The 22,675-nt window shown below is 39.7% G+C and overlaps 1 protein-coding gene across 1 annotated transcript in view; it reads left to right on the forward strand.

Moving 5' to 3' along the window:
- The window catches only part of LOC139416722 (family with sequence similarity 204 member A), a 36,042-nt gene extending 15,365 nt beyond the window's left edge, over window positions 1-20,677 (forward strand). Inside the window, exons 6-7 of the mRNA XM_071165723.1 lie at window positions 19,895-20,004; window positions 20,451-20,677. Of these exons, the coding sequence (XP_071021824.1) occupies window positions 19,895-20,004; window positions 20,451-20,502 (162 nt within the window). The 3' untranslated portion in view covers window positions 20,503-20,677. The remainder of the gene's footprint in view (window positions 1-19,894; window positions 20,005-20,450) is intronic.
- The last annotated feature ends 1,998 nt before the right edge of the window (window positions 20,678-22,675 follow it).

Consider the following 22,675-nt stretch of genomic DNA (forward strand, 5'->3'; position numbering starts at 1 on the left):
GTTAATGTTGTAAATGACTATTGTAGCTTAACACGGCAGATTTTTAATGGAATATCTGCATAGGCGTACAGAGGCCCATTATCAGCAACCATCAATCCTGTGTTCCAATGGCACGTTGTGTTAGCTAATCCAAGTTTATCATTTTAAAAGGCGAAATTATCATCGGAAATGCAATTGCAATTGTGTTAGCACAGCTGAAAACTGCTGTTCTGATTAAAGAAGCAATAAAACTGGTCTTCTTTAGACTAGTTGAGTATCTGGAGCATCAGCATTTGTGGGTTCGATTACAGGCTCAAAATGGCCAGAAACAAAGACCTTTCTTCTGAAACTCGTCAGTCTATTATTTTTCTGAGAAATGAAGGCTATTCAATGTGAGAAATTTCCAAGAAACTGAAGATCTCGTACAACGCTGTGTACTTCTCACTTCATAATGGTTACTACATGATTCTATATGTCATAGTTTTGATGTCTTCACTATTATTCTACAATGCAGAAAATAGTAAAAATAAAGAAAAATCCTTGAATGAGTAGGTGTCCAAACTTTTGACTGGTAGTGTGTATATATCCATTGATTCTTGAAGAATGTAACTTAGAAATTCCTCATGTGCTTAGTTCAACTGTCACACTCCATGAGAACCCAAAATATAAGCTCAATCAGTCCTCCATGACAACAAAGTAGTGCTGGCTAATAAGTCCTTAGATTTAGGGTCATGCTCAGGTAAAACAATTTGGCTAATCTATACTTCCATATTTCCAAGTCCTGTTCTTGAAGATCAAGGGGTATAACATTGATTGGAATGACTAGAATTCTGTTAACTTTGGTTTTTAATGTAAAGATATAATTGAATCTTATTATTATATGTAGTAGAGAGTGATGGGTTAGGAGAAGCCTACATAACCAACCCATAAAGTAAAATGTAACATCATATGGCCAGCTATGTAAACTTTAACATTGATTTATCCTGCAATAGATGTTGTTCAATTTGTAACATTTCTGTCTTCTAATGCCTCTTAAGTGGAAAGTAATCTAAAAGTAACGGAATGTAATCAGATTACGTTACTGAGTTTGGGTAATCCAAAAGTTACGTTACTGATTACAATTTTGGACAGGTAACTAACTATTAACTGTAACGGATTACATTTAGAAAGTAACCTACCCGACCCTTATCATTACAGCATACACGTTTCAGGCTGTCAGCCATGTACAGTGTCTTCAGAAAGTATTCATGTCCCTTGACTAACACTGAACCCAAACCGGCTGCGCGCGTGCGCTATCGTGCATAAATGTATTTTGTCCCCCTACACCAAACGCGATCACGACACGCAGGTTAAAATAGCAAAACAAACTCTGAACCAATGACATTGATTTGGGGACAGGTCGAAAAGCATTAAACATGTATGGCAATTTAGCTAGTTAGCTTGCACTCGCTAGCTGATTTGTCCTGGGATATAAACATTGAGTATTTATTTTACCTGAAATGCACAAGCTCCTCTACTCCGCCAATTAATCCACACATAAAACGGCCAACCGAATCGTTTTTAGTCATCTCTCCTCCTTCCAGGCTCTCATCTTTGAACTTATATGGTGATTGGCATCTAAACTTTCATAGTATTACCACGACTACCGGCAAAACAGTTTGTCTTTCAATCACCCACGTGGGTATAACCAATGAGGAGATGGCACGTGGGTACCTGCTTCTATAAACCAATGAGGAGATGGGAGAGGCAGGAATTTCATCGCGATCTGCGTCAGAAATAGAAAGGAGTTCTATTTTAGCCCTTGGCAACGCAGACACTCATTGGCGCAATAATTGAATAACATGGATTTCTAAATCTATTTTGCGACGTGTCTGGTCTGGTTGGCATGTTAATCCACATTTTGTTGTGTTACAGCCGGAATTCAAAATGGATGATTTTAATATTTAAAACATGTGTTTTCACTTTGTCATTATGGGGTATTGTGTGTAGATGGGTAAATAAATTGAAAAATGAAATGCAAAAATATGTCATTTACATAAGCATTCACACAGCAATTTCAGCTGTGAGTCTTTCTGGATAAGTCTCTAAGAGCTTTCCACACTTGGATTGTTCAACATGAATTTATTATTTTCAAAATTCTTCAAGCTCTGTCAAATTGGTTGTTGATCAATCCTAGACAACCATTTTCAGGTCTTGCCATAGATTTTGAAGTAGATTTAAGTCAAAACTGTAACTCGGCCACTCAGGAATATTCACTGTCTTCTTGGTAAGCAACTCCAGTGTAGATTTGGCCTCGTGTTTTAGGTTATTGTCTTGCTGAAAGGTGAATTCATCTCCCAGTGTCTGGTGGAAAGCAGACTGATCCAGGATTTTGCCTGTGCTTAGCTCGTTTCTGTTTCTTTTTTTATCCTGAAAAACTCCCCAGTCCTTAACGATTACAAGTAGTGATGCACCGATATGACATTTTTGGCCGATATCTGATATTTTCCTTGCCCAAAAAAAACGATACCGATGACTGATATTTTTTTGTGTCCTTTTAAGCATTCTAGTACAGTTAAATAGTTAACACACACATGTACGTAGCGGTCTAAGGCACTGCAGCTCCGTGCAAGAGGCGTCACTGCAGTCCCTGGTTCGAATCTAGGCTGTATCACATCCGGCTGTGATTTGGATCCCATAGGGCGGCGCACAATTGGCCCAGCGTCGTCCGGGTTTGGCCGGGGTAGGCCGCCATTGTAAATAAGAATTTGGTCATAACTGCCTTGCCTAGTTAAATAAAGGTTACACACACACACACACACACACACACACACACACACACTGACCAAAAAGTTATTTTGTTGGCATTTACGTATGTCCCCATTACCAGTAAAACATCATCAAAACCTATTTCTTTCACTTACTTGCTGTGCTGTTTTGTTGTTCAGTCGTTTCATTCTCAACCAGGATTTCATCATACATGTCAAGCAGTGAAGTTTCAGCTCTGTTAGTCAGTTGTTCGAATGGAGCTTGCTAGTGTGCCCATGCTCAGACTCAGCATGCTCATGGGGCGTATGTCACTGGTCCAAATGTCAGTCGTGAAGGTTAGTAGCAGTGATGCTATTACTGTGTAACTCCGGTAGGGCAACAGCTGAAAAATAGCGCACTTGGTAGTGTGTATCGGTGCTTGAACAGTCGGCGAAAGCCAACATCACCCACGACAGAGAACGGTTGATTGTCAAGGGAAATGAATTCCATTATCTTGGCTTTAATGGATTTCACCTTTCAGTTTTCTCGCTGAAATGTTCTTACTCTTTCAAATGAATGCTCACCTTGTTGACTGCTCGACCCACACAGCAGACATTGTGGGCTAGGTTAGGAATGCTGTGTTGCACGTGTAGCAACACATGTACCTACGTTATATAGGTATGCACGTCATCTTTGACATCGGTTTTGCACATCAGCGTTAAACTAGACATCGGGCCGATGTCAATGTTGGCATTTTTAGCTAATATCGGACGATTCTTTACCGATATATCGTGCATCCCTAATTACAAGCATACCTATAACATGATGCAACCACCACTATGTTTCAGTAATGTGTTGTATTGGATTTGCCCTAAACATAACACTGTATTCAGGACAAAAAGTGAATTGCTTTGATACATTTGTTTTAGTATTACTTTAGTGCCTTGTCGCAAACCGGATGTTTTGGAAGATTTGTATTATGTACAGGCTTCCTCCTTTTCACTCTGCCAATTAGGTTAGTATTATGGAGTATCTACAATGTTGTTGATCCATCCTCAGTTTTATCCCATCTCCCATTATTTCATAAAGGTCAAATAAAAAAATTGCCATTGAACTCTAACTGTTTTAAAGTCACCATTGGGCTCAGGGTGAAATCCCTGAGCAGTTTCCTTCATCCCCAGCAGCTGAGTTAGGAAGGAAGCCCGTATCTTTGTAGTGACTGGGTGTATTGATACACCATCCAACATGTAATAACTTCACCATGCTAAAAGGGTCTGTTTGTTGTTATTTTTACCCACCTACCAATAGGTACCCTTCTTGGTGAGGCATTGAGAACCCTACCTGGTCTTTTGGTTGAATCTGTGTTTTGAAATTCACTGCTCGAATGAGGGACCTTACAATTATCTGTATGTGTTGGGTACATAGATGAGGTAGTCATTCAACAATCTTGTTAAACACTATTATTACACACCGAGTGAGTTCAACTTATTATTATTACTCCTGAAGTTATTTAGACTTGCCATAACAAAGGGATTGAATCCTTTCCATTTTTATTCATTTGTAAACATTTTGAAAAACATAATTCCACGTTGACATTATGGGGTATTGTGTGTGTAGGCCAGTGACGAAGGAAAAATCTAAATTGAATCCGTTTTCAATTTAGTCTGTAACACAACAACATGTGGAAAAAGTAAAGGGGTGTGAATACTTGCTGAAGGCACCGTACCTAAAGCTTTGTTCAGGTAAACATTTGAACACAACAAAAGTTAGGCCCTGCACGCAAATCGTGATGCTTTTTGTACTCTATCAAACATTAACCTGGTTGTCTATTCAAAATGTTGAAGAGGGACACGCGCAGTAAGGGATTTGATTTTACATGCAAGCAGACTGTTTGTTGAAGGCTGATTCTTGTACCCAGCATAATATAAAACGGACTATAAAATACGATAATGCAAGTGGTCAAAGTAAAGATTAGAAAAATTGAATGACTTGCTTTGTTGATGAGAACGTGGCACCTGTAGTTCCAGAAAGCCTCTTAGAGCACTAGTGGATTTGGGTAGAATTAGCGGAGGTTCTTCGCCTATCTGTCACCTCCCTTGTGGCTTGCCAGGAACATGAAGGATGGGCTTGACAGCAGTCTGGCAGCCATAGCTCACTCTGTAGCTGTGTTTACCTCATGATGAGAACAGTGAATTGACTGAAGTTTTAGGGGGACAAAGTATCAGAAGGAACTATCACGTACAACAGAATTGGTGAGACGGACTGTGTTCATTGTTCTGTATCACTTGTTTTTTTTATTAGGCCATTATTAGCCTGATGGAAATGTTTTCTACGTGATAATGAAAGCTGATGACAACTGACCTACAAATTCCACCTACTTCATACAGTACTGTGAGTGAGTAGGCCATTGATTGAGATTTCACCATTAATTCTACTGTAGTATGTTAACTATGTTGTACAGAAGTGGATACGGATGTGTAGGCTTGGGCGGTATCCAGATTATCGTACCTTCATACCGACCTTGTGCCATACCGGGATATTCGGTAATACTGGCAGAAGTACATGTAAAATCCCACATTGAATGCTAACAATCGCATTATGAACATTCTATACACTCTCTGACCTAAACTATTTTCAGGACAGACAACCCAGCTCATAAAGTTATACACATAACTCAAAAATGCTACTCATAGTTTGCTGCACGTACAAAACAAATATTACACAGCAAGGCTCTTGGTCCAGGAGGGGATTCTCAGCGTTACCGGCAAGCAAAACTCAATTTTTGAAAAAGCTATCTAGCGAACTAGCTACTAAATTGGCGAATCAAATGCACAACTGCAGAGCATTTAGCACATTTTTAGACAGTTCACTTAATAGTTATAAGATATCTAGCTGGCAAAATCTTTGTTGTGAATTCCACACTCAAACTAGATCAACTGGGCGTGCTGCACAACAGTGAGAGACTCACAAGGCTCCAGTCTATCGTCGTTGTGTGCTTGTAAACAAACACCACATGACTGGGTACTACTGGTAAGCTTCATAATAAATAATTATGTGACAGGTGAAATGAAGAACGCGATCTTTATCCCCTAACATATTGCTCAAGTTCACTGCAGGTATTTACTTAAAAAGTAGCTAAACAATCTCAAATGTATTAGACGGTATTGAAAAATGTGGCTATTTCCAAATACCCCTGTATATGGTATACCACCCAAGCCTACTGATGTTTTTCATGGTGGCAAAGGGAGGGTATATTACTGGTAACGTTTACCAGTAAAAAAACAGAATTGTTGTAAGTTTTGAAGGGAATTTTAGCACAGTGTCCTTTTTGGGTACTTCAAATTATCACAGGTGTCTATAATTATTTCTGGCCCTTTGTGTGGCCTTATCACATGTTAAATATATGAAATAATAAAGAAATCAAAATAGAAAGACAAAGCTGTAAAACATTATCCTAAATGTAACCCATCAACTTAATGAATACCACTGGTATTTTAATATGACTTTCAGCATAAAATATATATATATATTTTTTATATAAAGGATATTTCTTTGTTGTTTTGGTGCCAAACTGGTGGCAGTTGTGAAAAAAGTCAATATTTGGAAGAGTTGCGGAGTTAATTAAAAAATAATGTCAGTGTTGTCTCGATGTTTTATAATTCATTAGGATATTTTCTCTTGAACCATATGGTCTATCCACTAGAAACTCATGGACAATATGGACACAGATATATATTTTAAAAAATTGTACTATTTATGAATATAAATTTGTTTTAAGTTATTCAAGTATAAATGACCTGTTAGTTACCGGTAGTTTTCCAACCCTACTTGTGTTACTGCTGCAATGTCCCTTTTCAAATATGTTTTGCTCAGTCTCACTAGTGGATGTTGGACCAAATATACTGTATCTAAAAAAAAAAATTAAAAAAAAGTGGATCAATTTGAGAGTAGTGTAGTTTGCTACAAGTGGCTGCAGGAAGTACCTAGGTTGCAGCTTCAATTCCTGCATTCGAACCGAAAGTCTACATGTAGCCGCCACTTTTAGCCAAAGCGGTTTACGTGGCCTTATTATTGATAAATAATGGCATGTCGTGTATGAAACAGGCTCTGGAGAAAAGTGCATCTAGGCGGAGAATTCTACACCCACATGTCTAATCTGCCTTGAGTTCAACATCATTGCAATGATGTTTGAGTCACTGGTGTTGATTCAGGACAGTCCTATGGTGAAAAACATTTAGAGCATCAATATTCTCAACTGGGGCCAGAATCAATTTCAAGGTTATTATTGAAGAGTCTCATTTGATACTGTATGTAATGGCTTATACGTTTCATTTGTTTACGGTCATAACACTTGAGAGACATTATGGCAGGCTTTTTAGTGCAGGGATAGGTTTTTAACACGGAGAGAACGGAAAAGGAATAGACAGCTGTGAAGTACTCAAGAGGGTGTGTCTGTCCCCCAAGGCGTTATTTGTAAAGAAAACCTAGTACACTGTGAACAACTATGTATCACAGCCTTTTCATACTCAATCTACCAGCATTGCACATACGTATCTCTTTGAACCACGGTGAAATGGCTGAAGATTGAAAGAAAGCCTGTCATAAGGTTCCTCCCAATAAGGGAATTGTTTGTTTCTGCCGTGTTTTGAGCTTGCGCAATCAATTAATGTTTTGTTTTTTTGTTGCCTTTGCTTTCTTCTTTTTAATCTGAATATGAAAACAATTTGTTAAAAGCTTTTTTTTTTTTTTTTTTTTTTTTGAAGGCTCCTTACAAATTCTCTGATACATGCGCTTTCATCTGTCCGGTTGCTTTGAGATTGTGTTCTCATTAAAGTATATATTTAAATATATTCTCCAGAGGCTGCAAGTCTTGTTTTTAGTACCTTTTTCAAATATATTTAAAAAAAAGTTATGTTCTTCTTTAAAGTTGGAAGTTAAGTATTAAGTCCGACAAAAACGTGATACAAAGCAATCGCTTTCCTTCATAGGTATCTGTTCATATTATTAACTGGTACCTTACTGAGACAGTTTCGAAGGAAGCCTTCAGTTTTCATCCCTAATACCTTATACATTTTAGAAAGCCGTTGTTTGCCGATAGGATTGGCAGCGTTTACTCTTTTCTCACGTGCAGTTTTGTTTGTTGATCTTTTGCCGAGCCGTTCTTTTCTTGTTGTTTCTCAAAGGCCGGCATAGAAGTCACAAAATACTAGGAATAGCTTCTGGTCCCTAAAGTACTTTTTAATATTAGTACAGTGTATTAAGTGGTGCATGTCTTCCAATAAGGCCACTTGCTACTCCATCCTTTGATTATTGAACATTATTTTACCCAGTTGTAGGTTACATATAGTGTAATTAATTTCCCCAATTAGCATAATATTAAGTGCTATATATAACTTGCACACCCTTTTGTCAAGCGAGTTAATAGGATTCAGCAGCTCTATTTGAAAGATGAATTCCAGAAAGCATTCCTGGAAATGAAACGAAGGCTGTATTCGGCTACGACTGTAATTCAGTAGTACAGCATCTGCTCATAACAGCTCGTGGCTCCTTATAACTGCCTGCACAGGTTCATAAATGCCTATGAATCATTCACAATGCGTTACCCACGTGGTTTAAAGAGTTTAACAGATTACCCCCAACCATAGCTGTAGGTAGGTTAAATAGCTATGCACTACTTAATCCAATGCTTATTGTAAATCACTGCCTCTTCAGCGGACATCCATCCTGCAACACTTGCTCATTTTCCCTCTCCTGTACAAACCAAGCAATAAGCTCCCCTTTGGAATACTCCGCGGCAGTACTTTTATAGAGTAAGAGAGAATAATACAAGACAAAAAAATGTCACACCATGTTAGTGCTTCCAGTTTCCCCCTAGCACTGATCACAGCTATTAGCGGAGCATTACCACTTCAAAACAGAAACGCTCTAGTCTGACACAATGGGGGGAGGCGCATGTCCTTTTCATGAATTCCAGAAGCGAAAGAATATGACAATTCTGGAAAGAAATGCCTGCATGGTTCATCATAGCCCCTTGGCTAACCACTGGTAGGCGAATGTACAGATAGATCCCATAGAAATGACACTCTGAAACATATACCGTAGACAGTTGAACACAGGAATCCAAGCCAAATTATCTACAGGTGCTGCTCGTGGCAATCCAGATTCTTAGAGTAACTCTGGATATCTAAATAAAGTGTAAAGGACCAACTTAATAGTCACTTGACATTAGATCATTGTTGGTCGGAGATAGAGATCTAGAGCCATGTAAATGGTGGTTGTTAACTTGCATAGGGTTATCACTACTTCTTATACCACGCAAAATGCCTTGAGATGATTATAAATCTCATTACTTCTACCATTTTCAATGAAACTAGAGCTATACGAAAGAATGCCAAACCACCCTTGACATGCATCCCTTTAGAAAGCACTGTTTTAAGTATTGTGAAACAAAAGTGGCACAAAAAGGCTTTTGTTGGGCGAGACAAAAGAGCTGAACTAAGTGTTTTCGTGTTATTTATGTTATTTGTGTGTTCTCCCTTTTCAGTACCTTCGCCTAAGATGCCACGTGTTCGTAATACAAATGTAATGAGCATTGCTTTTGTGGAAAACACTCGTTATCAGATTTTCGCTGTCCCCCGCCCCACATCAGAACACGAGGCTCCCCTTCCTCTACCCATGCTAGGCCCCCGGGCGACTGAGAAACATTTAGGGAAAGTATTTTCTTTGTTCGGTTTCCCTGCACCATAAGCAATTTATCACAGAATGAACTTTTTATTGTATCTCTGTATGACTCACATTAAATGTTCACCCATTAATTTTGAAATGGGTACTAAGCTTTTATCAAATGCTTGGGAATCTCATTTGGATTATTGTATTTCATTAATTACTTGATAGACAAAGCATACTTTTCAATGTAGATTTTTTGTGCTGTTTAATTAATTAGCATGTTTTCTCTTTTAATTAAAGCCATTTTTTAAATTAAAGCCCACAGCAAAACACATATATAATTTGTTTGTAATTAGGCCTTAATTGGTGGTAGTGGAAGCTTAGCACCCTCGTTTTCTTTTTTCATGATTGCCATTTTATTGCCAGTCAGTCATTAATTAAACTGTTTTTCTAATTAGCTTATAAAACTGTTGATGGTACATTATTGTAAGTGTGAGTTCAAAGCTTGCTAATAAGCCTTCCCTACTCAGAAGAGGCAAGATAATGGAATATGTACAAAGCGGGCAAACTTTCAGACTCTTTTTCAGTCCCTAAAGATGACAGTATCTAGCATCAGATTATTAGGGAACAGAAAAATAGAGACATGCTTTATACCACTGGCTGTTCGGCAGCATCTTCCCAAGAGTGGCTCTCTTTTTTGCATGTCATGTAATGCTGTTTGTCAAATTGGCAGCAAGATTACATAAACCTCTGACACGACTGCCCCCTGAACGACAATAATGATCATCTTTATTGAGAGAATATGACTCAGGAAATCCTTTTACTGAGGAGTGGCTTCTGTCTGGCCACTCTACCATAAAGGCCTGATTGGTGAAGTGCTGCAGAAATGGATGTCCTTCTGGAAGGTTCTCCCATCTCCACAGAGGAACTCTGGAGCTCTGTCAAAGTGACCATCGGGTCCTTGGTCACCTTCCTGACCAAGGCCCTTCTCCCCCGATTGTTCAGTTTGGCCCGGCGACCAGCTCTAGGAAGAGTTTTGGTGGCTCCAAACTTCTTCCATTTAATAATGATGGAGGCCACTGTGCTCTTGGGGACTTTCAATGCTGCATAAATGTTTTGGTACCCTTCCCCAGATCTGTGCCTCAACACAATCCTGTCTCGGAGCACTACAGACAATTTCTTCGACCTCATGGCTTGGTTTTTGCTCTGACCTTATATAAACAGGTTTGTGCCTTTTCAAAATCAATTGAATTTACCACGAGGACTCCAATGAAGTTGCAGAAACATCTCAAGGATGATCAATGGAAACAGGATGCACCTGAGCTTGATTTCGCACCGAAACGTTTCAAAATAAAAACGTATCGTTCCTGTATCATATCGGAGCCCATGTATCTATGTATCAAATCGTCTTGATAGGAAAAGATGCACATCCCTATTGGTCATTATACAATTTCATGATGACAAATAGTCTTTATTCTGTAGGTGTAAAAAAAAATAATAATACGTCCAAGTACATGAAAGCATTACTGGCATTGGTTGTCTGGTGAGACTATTTGACTGCTTATCTAATCAAAGCCATGAGCTGTATATCCTTCCCATATTATTTTCTATTCAAGATGCATTGTCATGTTCTCTCAATAAAGATTATCATTATTGTCGTTCAGGGGGCAATCGTGTCAGAGGTTTATGTAATCTTGCTGCCAATTTGACAAACAGCATTACATGACATGCAAAAAGAGAGCCACTCCTGGGAAGATGCTGCCGAACAGCCAGTGGTATAAAGCATGTCTCTATTTTTCTGTTCCCTAATAATCTGATGCTAGATACTGTCATCTTTAGGGACTGAAAAAAAGTCTGAAAGTTTGCCCGCTTTGTACATATTCCATTATCGGAGTAGGGAAGGCTTATTAGCAAGCTTTGAACTCACACTTACAATAATGTACCATCAACAGTTTTATAAGCTAATAATACAAACAGTTTAATTAATTAATGACGGACTGGCAATAAAATGGCAATCATGAAAAAATAATTGTCTAGTAAAATAAAGGTAAAATAAATTGATAGCCCGCTTGGAGTTTGCCAAAAGGCACCTAAAGACCTAAAAAAAAGAAGATTGAACTCTTTGGCCTGAATGCCAAGCGTCACGTCTGGAGGAAACCTGGCACCATCCCTACGGTGACGCATGATGATGGTGGTGGTGGCAGCATCATGCTGTGGGGATGTTTTTCAGCGTCAGGGACTGGGAGACTAGTCAGTATCGAGGGAAAGATGAACGGAGCAAAATACAGAGATCCTTGATGAAATCCTGCTCCAGAGTGCTCAGGACCTCAGACTGGGGTGAAGGTTCACTTTCCAACAGGACAAAGACCCTAAGCACACAGCCAAGACAGCGCATGAGTGGCTTCGGGATAAGTCTCAATGTCCTTGAGTGGCCAAGCCAGAGCCCAGAATTGAACCCGATTGAACATCTATGGACAGACCTGAAAATAGCTGTGCAGCGACACTTCCCATCCCACCTGACAGAGCTTGAGAGGATCTGCAGAGAATAATGGGAGAAACTCCCCAAATACAGGTGTGCCATTTTTATAAATGTGGGAATTTCTACAAACCTGTTTTTGAGTATTGTGTGTAGATTGATGAGGGGAAAAAACAATTGAATACATTTTTGAATAAGGCTGTAACTTAACAAAATGTGGAAAAAGTTGAGTGGTCTGAATACTTTCGAATGCTCTGTAAGTCATCGTCTTACTTGTCTTTTCCTATGAGATGACGTGCAAATCATTTTTAGCCTACATTTCTTTTCAGGCCTGTGTTTCATTTAAATGTTGACCACCATCCAACATGGACATGTTTATTAGTCAGAAACACCTGCTGATAAGTTCTTCCTGTTTGCGAGTCGTCTGAGAGCCAAAAAGCTTTTCTCCGTACACTTGGGTTTCCACGAGATTATACAGCCACAAAGTCCAAATAGGCTATATTGTACAAATTCATGAAAACAAAAATGAGCTGTTTGGTCTTAATTTAGGGTTAGGCTATGGTTAGCAGTGTAGTTATGGTGAGAGTTAGGTTTCAAATCTGATATTAGGTAAAGGTAGTTAACTAGATGTGTTAACTAGTGACGCCACGATACTTGGCCGCCTTGCCATGGAGCAAATAAAAATGTTGCCCAAACAAATTTTTTCACACCTCCCCCTTTTTTTACCAGCAAATTATCGCAATCCATTGGGTAATTTGTTAAATTTAAATATTTTTTTTAGCCAGTCTGCATAAAAAAAGACAATTTTATAAATGTCAAATTGCATCATATGATTGCATTTTAGAACCCCGCTCCCCCCGTCGCCACAAGAGGAATGGTTTTGAGCAATAATGTTTTAGGCCAATTCATTTTGCATGGCCAGGTGTGCAGGGGTTTGCTTATTTTCTACCATTTCATTGATCCAAAAGAGACATCTCAACCCACCCGGGGAACCTGGCCATACAAAACTAACTCGCCCATTGCTTCCATACACCCTCCGAAACGTTCAATATTTAGGCTATCCATATTACCGGAGCTTATATTCATTCTATTTCTATTGCGGATTTGCAGTCGCAATTTGGATAATGCATTGATATATAGCTAGCGTGCGGAAATGATAACAGAGAGAACAAAGAATGTAGCTATTTGATCATGTCTGTGTGCGTTTCCAAATAGGAATGACGTCTGGAATCCGACACTGTTTCACTGGAATTATCAAACGGCAAAAGTCCGACAAAACATCAACCCGAAAACATGTCAACGGCTTGTTTAGGCACGTTTTAGCTGAGACTCATCTCTTGGCAGGTATTTATATTTCTGAAATAATTATTTTCACCTGACGTACAGTAATGCCTGTCTTAACTGAAATGTCTTCACATAAACTTTCATTAGCTAGCTACGGTTAGCATGCTAGCTAGTTACACTGAGAGCGGTGCGTCAGTGCCCTATTTGTGATTTCTCTGCTACATGTGGAAATCACCACAACGTTCCCACCCCAAAGTCCTGAATATGTATTCGCAGCCTGCATTAGTCTTCGAGGTAGAACCGTAACAAGAATTTCCGCTCTAGGTCAAGGATTACTTGAAAACAGTGGTGTGCAGAACGGCATCTCGGAACCCACAACTTGTCGGTTTTTGTCACGGATGGGCTATTGTAGCAGACGATCACCTCGGGATCCATTTCTATTAGCTAAAAACAAGAAGAAGTGGCTTCAGTGGGCACCGAGATCACCAAGACTGGACAATTGAGGAGTGGAAGAACATTGCCTGGTCCGGACATTGCGTCATGCAGAGTCAGGATTTGGCCTATGCAGCATGAGTCCATGGCCCCATTCTTCCTGGTGTCAATGGTACAGGCTGGTGGTGTATTGGTGTGTGGATTGTTTTCCTGGAACACCTTGGGTCCATTGATACCAATTGAGCAATGTTTCCATGCCCCTAGGAATTCAAGCTGTTTTGGAGGCAACGGGGGGGGATTCAAACCGGTACTAGATTAGTGTACCTAATAAAATGACCACTGAGTCTATAGCCTAACATTGAATTTCACCCCATCTCATAATCAAGTGGTTTGGACAGTTTGTACGTTTTGATGGACTCTTCTTTTCCCGCTTTTCGACCATGTGTAACCGATGTGAAATGGCTAGCTAGTTAGCGGTGTGCGCGCTAATAACGTTTCAATCGGTGACGTCACTCACTCTGAGACCTTGAAGTAGTGTCGGGCGAAGGATGAAAGCTATCCTGTTACATTGATGCTGTTGACCCGGATCACTGGTTGCTGCGGAAAAGGAGGTGGTCAAAAGGGGGGTGAGTGTAACCGATGTGAAATGGCTAGGTGGTGAGCGCTTCAATCGGTGACGTCACTCGCTCTGAGACCTTGAAGTAGTGGTTCCCCTTGCTCTGCAAGGGCCGCGGCTCTTGTGCCGCGATGGGTAACAATGCTTCGTGGGTGTCATTTGTCGACGTGTGCAGAGGGTCCCTGGTTTGAGCCTGGGTCGGGGCGACGGTTGAAAGTTAAACTGTTACACATGCAGTGCGGGTAGTAAAAGTGATTGTTGTCCTCATTATGAAATTATCAACATTACCCTTTATATTAAATAAATTACCATATACACTGATTATTTCAAGCAAAACTATTACTGATAGTGAACCTGAACAATCAAAATAAAATCGAATCTAGGCTAAAACCCGATCACCATGTATCCTACCTATAGCCAGATGAGAGTTGTGTCTCCGGCGGTAGCTTAGGACATTTTATTCTGGTGAAACATCTTTTCACACCTTTTCAACAGCGCAATTTGATAAAAAAAATAACCTGGCAAATTACATTGGTTGTCACTCAACTAATAAAGCCTAGTTTGTGAAATGTCTTGCACAATACATGTGAATGATGGTGACACACAGATTTGCCAGATCAGGAATAGAGATACCTCTTGTTAGTCAGCACGCACAGTTGTGCACAACGCACAGTTCAACTAGGCCACTGATATTGCCTGGGGTTATTCGTCATGCAAAATGACTTGTAGATCAATGACTGTCAACTTAATGACTTGCTTAGTTCAACACTGAAGGAGAAGGCGCAGTTGTCACCAAAGATGAGAGGTATTTTCCGAAGGTATAAAAAGAAAAAAAAAAAACTTTTTGTGAACCGTTAATTCGTGACGTTTGAATTGATTTTCTGACCTCGATGCATGCTACATTTGGATCAGTTTGGGTTCCCACAGTCTTAGGCCTCATTCCCCCTATCTGAGATATCTACTACAGCTCGAATCCGCCACATACAACACAACATGCCAGTCACATTCTGTTAAAGGTCCCCAAAGCACAGACATCCCTGGGTCGCTCCTCTTTTCAGTTCGCTGCAGCTAGCGACTGGAATGAGCTGCAACAAACACTCAAACGGGACAGTTTTATCTCGGTCTCTTCATTCAAAGACTCAATAATGGCCACCCTTACTGACAGTTCTGGATCCTTTGCTTAATGTATTGTTGTCTCTACCTTCTTGTCCTGTTGTCTGTGCCCAATAATGTCTGTACCCTGTTTTGTGCTGCTACCTTGTCATGTTGTGTTGCTGCCATGCTGTGTTTTCATGTGTTGCTGCCATGCTATGTTGTCGTCTTAGGTCTCTCTATGCTGTGTTGTCTCTCTTGTTGTGATGTGTGTTTTGTCCTATATTTTTATTTAATGTATTCATATTTTTAATCCCAGCCCCCGTCCCCGCAAGGAGGTCTTTTGCCTTTTGGTAGGCCGTCATTGTGAATAAGAATTTGTTCTTAACTGACTTGCCTAGTTAAATAAAGGTTAAATAACTAAATAAATGATGCACTCATATCTTAAACATTTGAACCGGGGACCGATGCATATCAGTGAATCGTTACATTCCTATTGACCAAGTTTCACCCCCGTCCAGGACTCAACCGGGTTCCAGCGGCCAACAACCTTATAGCTTACCAAGGGATCCAAACCTCTTGACGAAGTTGATAGGCGTTGGGTTAAAGTTGCTACACTATCCCTCTTCTACCCTTCACCATATCAAGTTCCTAAGGCCTGGGCACACTTTCGATGACCTGACACCAATTTGCAAAATCATGTGTTGCATTGACCTGGTCTCAGACTTGGGTCATGGGATTGTCATCCCAACCCTTTGTAGCCGTTAAGCCGGGGGGGGGGGGGGGGGGGACTCTGAACCTTTTGATGGTAAACAGTAGCTAGGTGTTTTGTTAAGGTAGCTTCTAGCTATATTCTATTGCATGGCCCTACGCACCATTTGGCTCACAGTGAAATAAGAGCACATCCGCATAATCTAACACTCGTAGAGGTGAAGCTTTAGGCCTATGCATTCCATTTGAGCCCGACTTCACTCAAATCGTTGTCAAGACTTTTGGTTATCCGTTATCTCTTTGATCACAAATGTTATATTTTCCACAGATACACAGAATATGAACTGTCATGTTTCCTCCCTGGCTTTTTCAGGGAGTTGAACTCGACCTAATTCTTCTTATCAGCGTAGGCATTTCTTTGTTTAACCTGCACAGATAGGACAACCAATAATTGGAAAGAGATTGAATGACATCAAAGCAATTTAGTGGACAAACTGCTTTATGCTTCATTGTCGCAGTAATGCTTTCACGTGGCATAAACAAGATCAATTTGAAGTATAACAATCTGACTTTTCAGACTAGAAATCCATTTCTTTTTTCCCCTCCCTACCTCGATTCTTCGAAATTAGATTGAAATTACATATGAGCTGCTAATCTGATATTCATTCCATTCTTATATAGCCCTGCTTCCCAAAGTTGACTAAGGCCACATTATTTAGGCATTAAGGTAGTGTGATAAGGGAATTAGGCTGGTCATTAATCGTTTACACGTCAAACGCAGCGGAGCAGCTCGGGGTGGTGATTTAGCGAGGCAAAGCCACATAGCCCCTGTTAATCCACCTCTCACACGTTTTAATTGGAAGAGGCTTCCCAGGATAGGACATTTATGAATGGGTTTAAGGCCATTTCTCCCTTAAAGCCATCATTTATTTCATATTCCTAATACCAGCTTGAACATTTTATCCATATAGAGAAGCATTCGTGTTTTGAAGTTGAATCGTCTCTCCCTGCCATTTTGTCTTTTTGAAGCTGCTGTTGTTTGTAATTGTGTATCTTGGGATATCCAGGGATCCAGAAGTTACTGATAACTACGCACTCTGAAGACTGTATACAGTCATGTTCGTAAACTGGTAGTACTACCGGCGTGATCCCCCAATGTCTGGATTATTTTGGAAGGGATGTCACTGACAGAAGACACATCCACGCGGTCCATGAAGTGGGCTATGCTGTAGCATACAAGTCAGCTCAGGGGGGGGGGGGGGGGGGGGTTTATATGACAATACCTCGTGTTACTCAGTACTATTTCGTGTCCATACAATGGACATGTCTTATCACAGTCTTGTCTTTAACATGGTCTGTGCTGAAGTTACATATAATATAATGAGGCCCCATATTTGGAGGTCCACTTGAATCTCTATGATGACCCAAACATGAGTGACAACAGAAAGCGTTACTATTGTCTTAACCCTCCTAGTGGCCCTAAGGTGCTGCTACTGCTGCGGTATAATGCAGCATGAATATTCTGCCTGCAAACCTTCCAAAGGTCACAGTATTAATCCTTTGAATAAACCTTGTGTTAAACAGAGACTGTGCTCAGGACAGACTTTTAAAGGAAAGACAATGGTTTGGGGGGGGGAAACGGATGGTATCGGACACTAAATCTTCTTTTAATATGGGTTTTAAGGAAACATGGATTGGCTTGTGTGACTGCCTTAAACAAAGAACACATGAGTTGTTTTTTTCCTGTTGTGTAGGCTCATGTCTCTTTTCTTTTTTTTCTAGCTTTGTATTTTTTATTCTGGCAGCACATTTTTTTTTACATTTCTTCTGGCTTGTGATGTGAAAGGATTTGGCACTAAGACGCAAGAAGGAGGGGGAGAAAAAAATCCTGAAAAGTGGATCAAAAAAAGTAAATGAAAAATAATGTCATATTACTGAAAATATGAGAGGCTAATTTGTGCCGACTTTTTGCTAATTTTGTTCTCGCCACAGAAAGAGGAGCCGTCACCTGCTCGGCGCCACAGCGCTGACAGTGCCAGTGATCCATGAAATAAGCTGCCGCTGGCTTTGTTCAGATAAGAATGAACAAATCTGCACAATGTACTGCTCTCGGAATCTCATTTTCATACTTGCATGCAGGCTAAAAGAAATAAGCTGTTTGCAGGCTTGATTAATCAGACATTTGAGGGCTTTTTTGTCTCTTTGATCTGTTCTGTCGCCTAGGTAACTTGGTTGACATTAATGTTGAGCCCCAGTAAAGACAATCAGGGATTGTAGACTGAACTGATAAAAAAATTAAAGACCTTTAACGCTTTAAATATAGTAACCGCTCAGTGGCTTCATTTGAAAAGAGAATAGGGGGGAATGTGAGGGTTTTAATTTTGGTTTTGGAAGAGGATTTTAATTTTGGTTTGGGAAGAATGTTTAGGAAGGCGTGGTTTCTAGACCTTTGCATTTCAAATGATCCACACGGGAGAGCAGGTTAATGTGGGTAATCCTTGTGTTGTAAAGAGTATACATATCTGGGTGTAAACTTCAAAAGGAGCCATTTAGCATCCTCCAATTTCATTGTATTTTCTCTCAAAACTATGCCTTTTACCCAATTACTTTATTTTTGGAAAATGTGTGAACACAGGAGCCTTTCTGAGATTTGTCAATAATTTAATTAACCTTCAGATGTACAATCCCAGCGTGTGCCACAGCCAAGCAAATGCATTTAGCACCTACACCACTTAAACATGGTGCTCAAAACGCCCTGATGAGAATTATCTGCTGGCAAATCTACTCCCGACATAATGATCACCCATTGTAACTTTCCCTTTCTCCAGCATTCCGACTAGAAAACATAATTTATTGGCTATAAAACCTATAAAAAATGGCAAGGAATTAGAAAACTGTCATAGTATGTTAGCTTCAGGTTATGCAGACGCTTTACAAATCTTCCAAGTGACTGTATAGATTAATGCCTCGAGGGCCCAGCCAGAGCCCAGTACTTGCAGCCAGCTGAAGCCCTTATCTTAAATCCAAGCAAAGTACCATTAATCTTTTTGAAAGACCTTTATGGCTTTTAATGTATCCCAAATTAGAACATTTTACACCCTTGGTTCCTGAAATATGGTGATAAAAAGCCTTTAGAGTTACATTTGTCCTGGCTGCTCGCTCTGACCTGCTTAATCCCAGCATGCATTAGGAGATATTTTAGTTTTAGTCTTTCTAATAAAGTTTATCCCACTTAATTATAATTGAAAGAAAAAAATCACTAGCAGGTTTTTTTTTTCTCTCCCCCAGTTAAGAAATGGCGGCACATTTCTTCATTACCTTAAGACTTTTTTTCTTTCCCCTGATTGTACTCTATGCATTTTTAGAAAGGGTGATTTGTTCCAAGTGTTTATCAAACTTTTCCTTCGGTCGAATAATAAACCTATCTCGGGAGTGACAGGATTTCTCCTTTTGTTTCTCGTGCTTCTGTGCGACTGGGGTTATTGGGATTATTCTGCTCGACAATACATGCACTTCCTCCCTGGGATTTGAACAAAATGTGTTTGCCACTTGCAGTCACAGTCATTCCTTTAACTTTTCATTTAAAGAACTGCGCACGGTCTCCTTTAGTGTACATTAAAACGATTTAAGAAAGGTCATGATTATTATTTTTGCACGTTCGTGGTAAATAGTTGACTGTCTTATTACTGTTAAGCAGTTGTCTGTGTGTATGTACCATGTTTTATTTTTCTTCACCAACCCAGGGATCTTTATGCTATGACTGTCATTGCATCATGGTCGGGGTGAGACAAAACGGGGACCGGAGGCACTCATGGGATGCCACCCTGACACATCAGTTGGAAGAGCTCTGCTTGCCAGAGAGACTGATTTACATCCTCTAATGGGCCTTGTCTTTGTCTCCCTCTCAATAGCTGGCCGTGAAAATCGCTCAAGCCGCCGATTGCCGTGACTTTGTGCAAAGCAAACAGGAAGCGGAGGCTTCTCGGGCAGCCCAGAAAAGGAAGACGCAAATCGCTTGGGGGTGTGTTGTCTTTTTGCTCTCCTCCCCACAATTATCTCCTTAATTTACATTACATCGCAGTTTGTTAGTGACATACATTTTATTATGCATATTTGCCTAGCTTGCCAGCTTCTTTCCCACTTATTTCATGCACAGGTATGCGTACATGCTAAGTTTCGCCTATACAGAGAAAGCGTGTTCTGTAGCCGTCTCGTAAAATTAGATAGACGCCATTTTGAACTGTCACAGTGGATGTCATGGTTAGAATATGTGCAAAATGTGTTATGTCAATGTTTAAGAACTACACTTAACTTACTGTCATTTCAAGCTCTCAAGAACTTGGAAATATGTGTATTTCATTCAGAAATGAATTGTCTTTTCTGTAAAAGAGAATATATTTTGCAGGATTTTTATTCCAAGTACTCAAAATAGGTTTTTGCTAAATCATTATTTTAATATTGTTTCAGGTTTGAAGCCAAGCAAAGATGGGAAACCAAAAGCAACATGGGATATATGTGACATAAACCCAGAAGAGAAAGAAAATTACATTTTTGTAAAGATTTGTGTAACTTCTCAGTTAATTTAATAAAGTTTGTTAGAAAAGATGTTTGTACCTGTACAATTTTGAGAGGAAATGTCAGGATACTGTACAAAACAATAACAATAAAAAAACAAAGCCTGTATAAGATGAGAATTATGGACTGTTCAAATTAATTATCTGAGCACTCCATGGTGGCTGCTGTGTGTGCGCTATTTTCCACTTACATTTCTGTGATTTGAGCATTTCTGGGCCTTTTTCCTTCCAATTAAATCTGGTGTACATTACTGGATGATGCGTTTATTTATTGCTGTAAAGTGGGTTAATCATGAAGGCGCTCCTTTCTTCTGAGGAGGTAGAGAAAGAAGAGATTAGGGTCCTAATGCAATGTACAGGATAATGTGCGATAGGATTTGCCAGTGCAAAATGAAATTTGGCTGCTGTAAACTGTTCTGAGCAGTCATAAACTGTAAATTGTGTCAACAGAGAGGGTATGAGACATGAAACGGAGGCTTTGGTGTTGGCCTTCACCCATGCTGAGAAAGATGCCATTGTTCCTCGGCTTAAACAAGAAGCACAGGATATTTCTGAGAAGCCTACTCTATGGCTGTAAAGAGTCTGAGCGATGATTAACAATGTTGTTGTGCACCCAGTAGATTTGATGCCAGTCTTTTATAGTTTCTCTGCACCCTGATCATATTTTGATCTGCAATGACCTCTCCTAACTGGTCCAACCCAAATCCCCCCCCCCCATGCCGATTGCGATAATTATTATTGTAATTTCAAATTTCACGCGGAAAAATAGCAAGTCTGTTAATTTCCGTTATTCATAACCATACATTATTTTGTTAACAATGCAGAATGATTGCTTTGCTCCAAGGCAATCTGGATTTATCCACCTCAGATGTTTGCTGTTCACCCATTTGTGCACCCACTCCACGCTGGAGTGCACGCTGTATCCTATTCTCACAGTCCTGCTGTATAGGCTGAATCAGTCACTCACTGCAAGACTAAATGGGCAGAACATCCTCATAAAACGTTTACTTGACCGAAGCAGCTTAAAACTTTAAGCATCTGAAAAAGCTGAGAACTACAATGGATTCCACAGACACGAGAATCAGCTGTTTTTCATTTCTGAGTAACAATTAAGAACCTTACTGTGATTCCTGTTCAATAAAAAGTGTCTAAAAGAAACAAAAATGGCTTCATAGCAAAGTCTCAAGCAACAATTTAGCTTAGACTGTCTGGGAGTGGTCGGAAAACAAACTGTTATTGGCAGAGAGGTTTGGAACTCTTACGGTATATTAACTAATTCACCGCCTGGTGATGCCAGGCCAAAACTCCATCCCTCAAAACAAGCTGACATTTCAGGTGATCTTTTCAATCAGCTCTTACACCAGAAGGGCATAATCTTTTCACAATTTCACAGTATTATTCCAACCTCATAGTGTGGAAATATGTATAAAACATAGGACATGCATGTTTTATGACTGTACTGGGCCTTTTTAGTGTTAAGTGTATAAGTGTCATTATCATTGGCAATAGTTTTCAGAATTACTTTTACATGATACTATTGTTTATTTGATGGGTGGACATTTTGCTGTGGAAAAAAAAAGACATTTGCTCTATAGTATATGTTTTCATTGAGTTTCTGAGACCATCAGATGACGATTGTCTGAATGAGCGAAGACTTACTAATCATTTCCACGCTGGAGCCATACAGAATAGGACTCTGTGTGTGCGAGAGGCAGCCAGATATGAAGATGAGCTAATTCATCTATTTAACAGTCCTTCTGTGAGAAAGAGTTTAACAATGTTAATCACCTCAAAGTGCTCTATATGGGTTATTGTCCTCACTTTGATTGCGATTATTTCAAAAATGCATATTGATTGAGAACACAGAAAAAGATTGGAATGGTTTTGATACACAACATTAGACCGTTCATTTCTGGTGCCTAAAACTAAGATCAAATTGGACAAATCCTTCTAAAAACATTGCTTTAACATGTCACATTTGTAATTTATCAAGCAGCATTTACTATTGTTAATTATGTTGATTTCCAATAATACTGAAGCCTCGCTGTTTCAAAAGTCTGGATGCAGGCTAAGCAAAATCTCCTTAGCGTTTTAACACCTACTTTAACAAATAATCAT

Source organism: Oncorhynchus clarkii, chromosome 1, assembly GCF_045791955.1.
Source record: "Oncorhynchus clarkii lewisi isolate Uvic-CL-2024 chromosome 1, UVic_Ocla_1.0, whole genome shotgun sequence".
Taxonomy (NCBI): domain Eukaryota; kingdom Metazoa; phylum Chordata; class Actinopteri; order Salmoniformes; family Salmonidae; genus Oncorhynchus; species Oncorhynchus clarkii.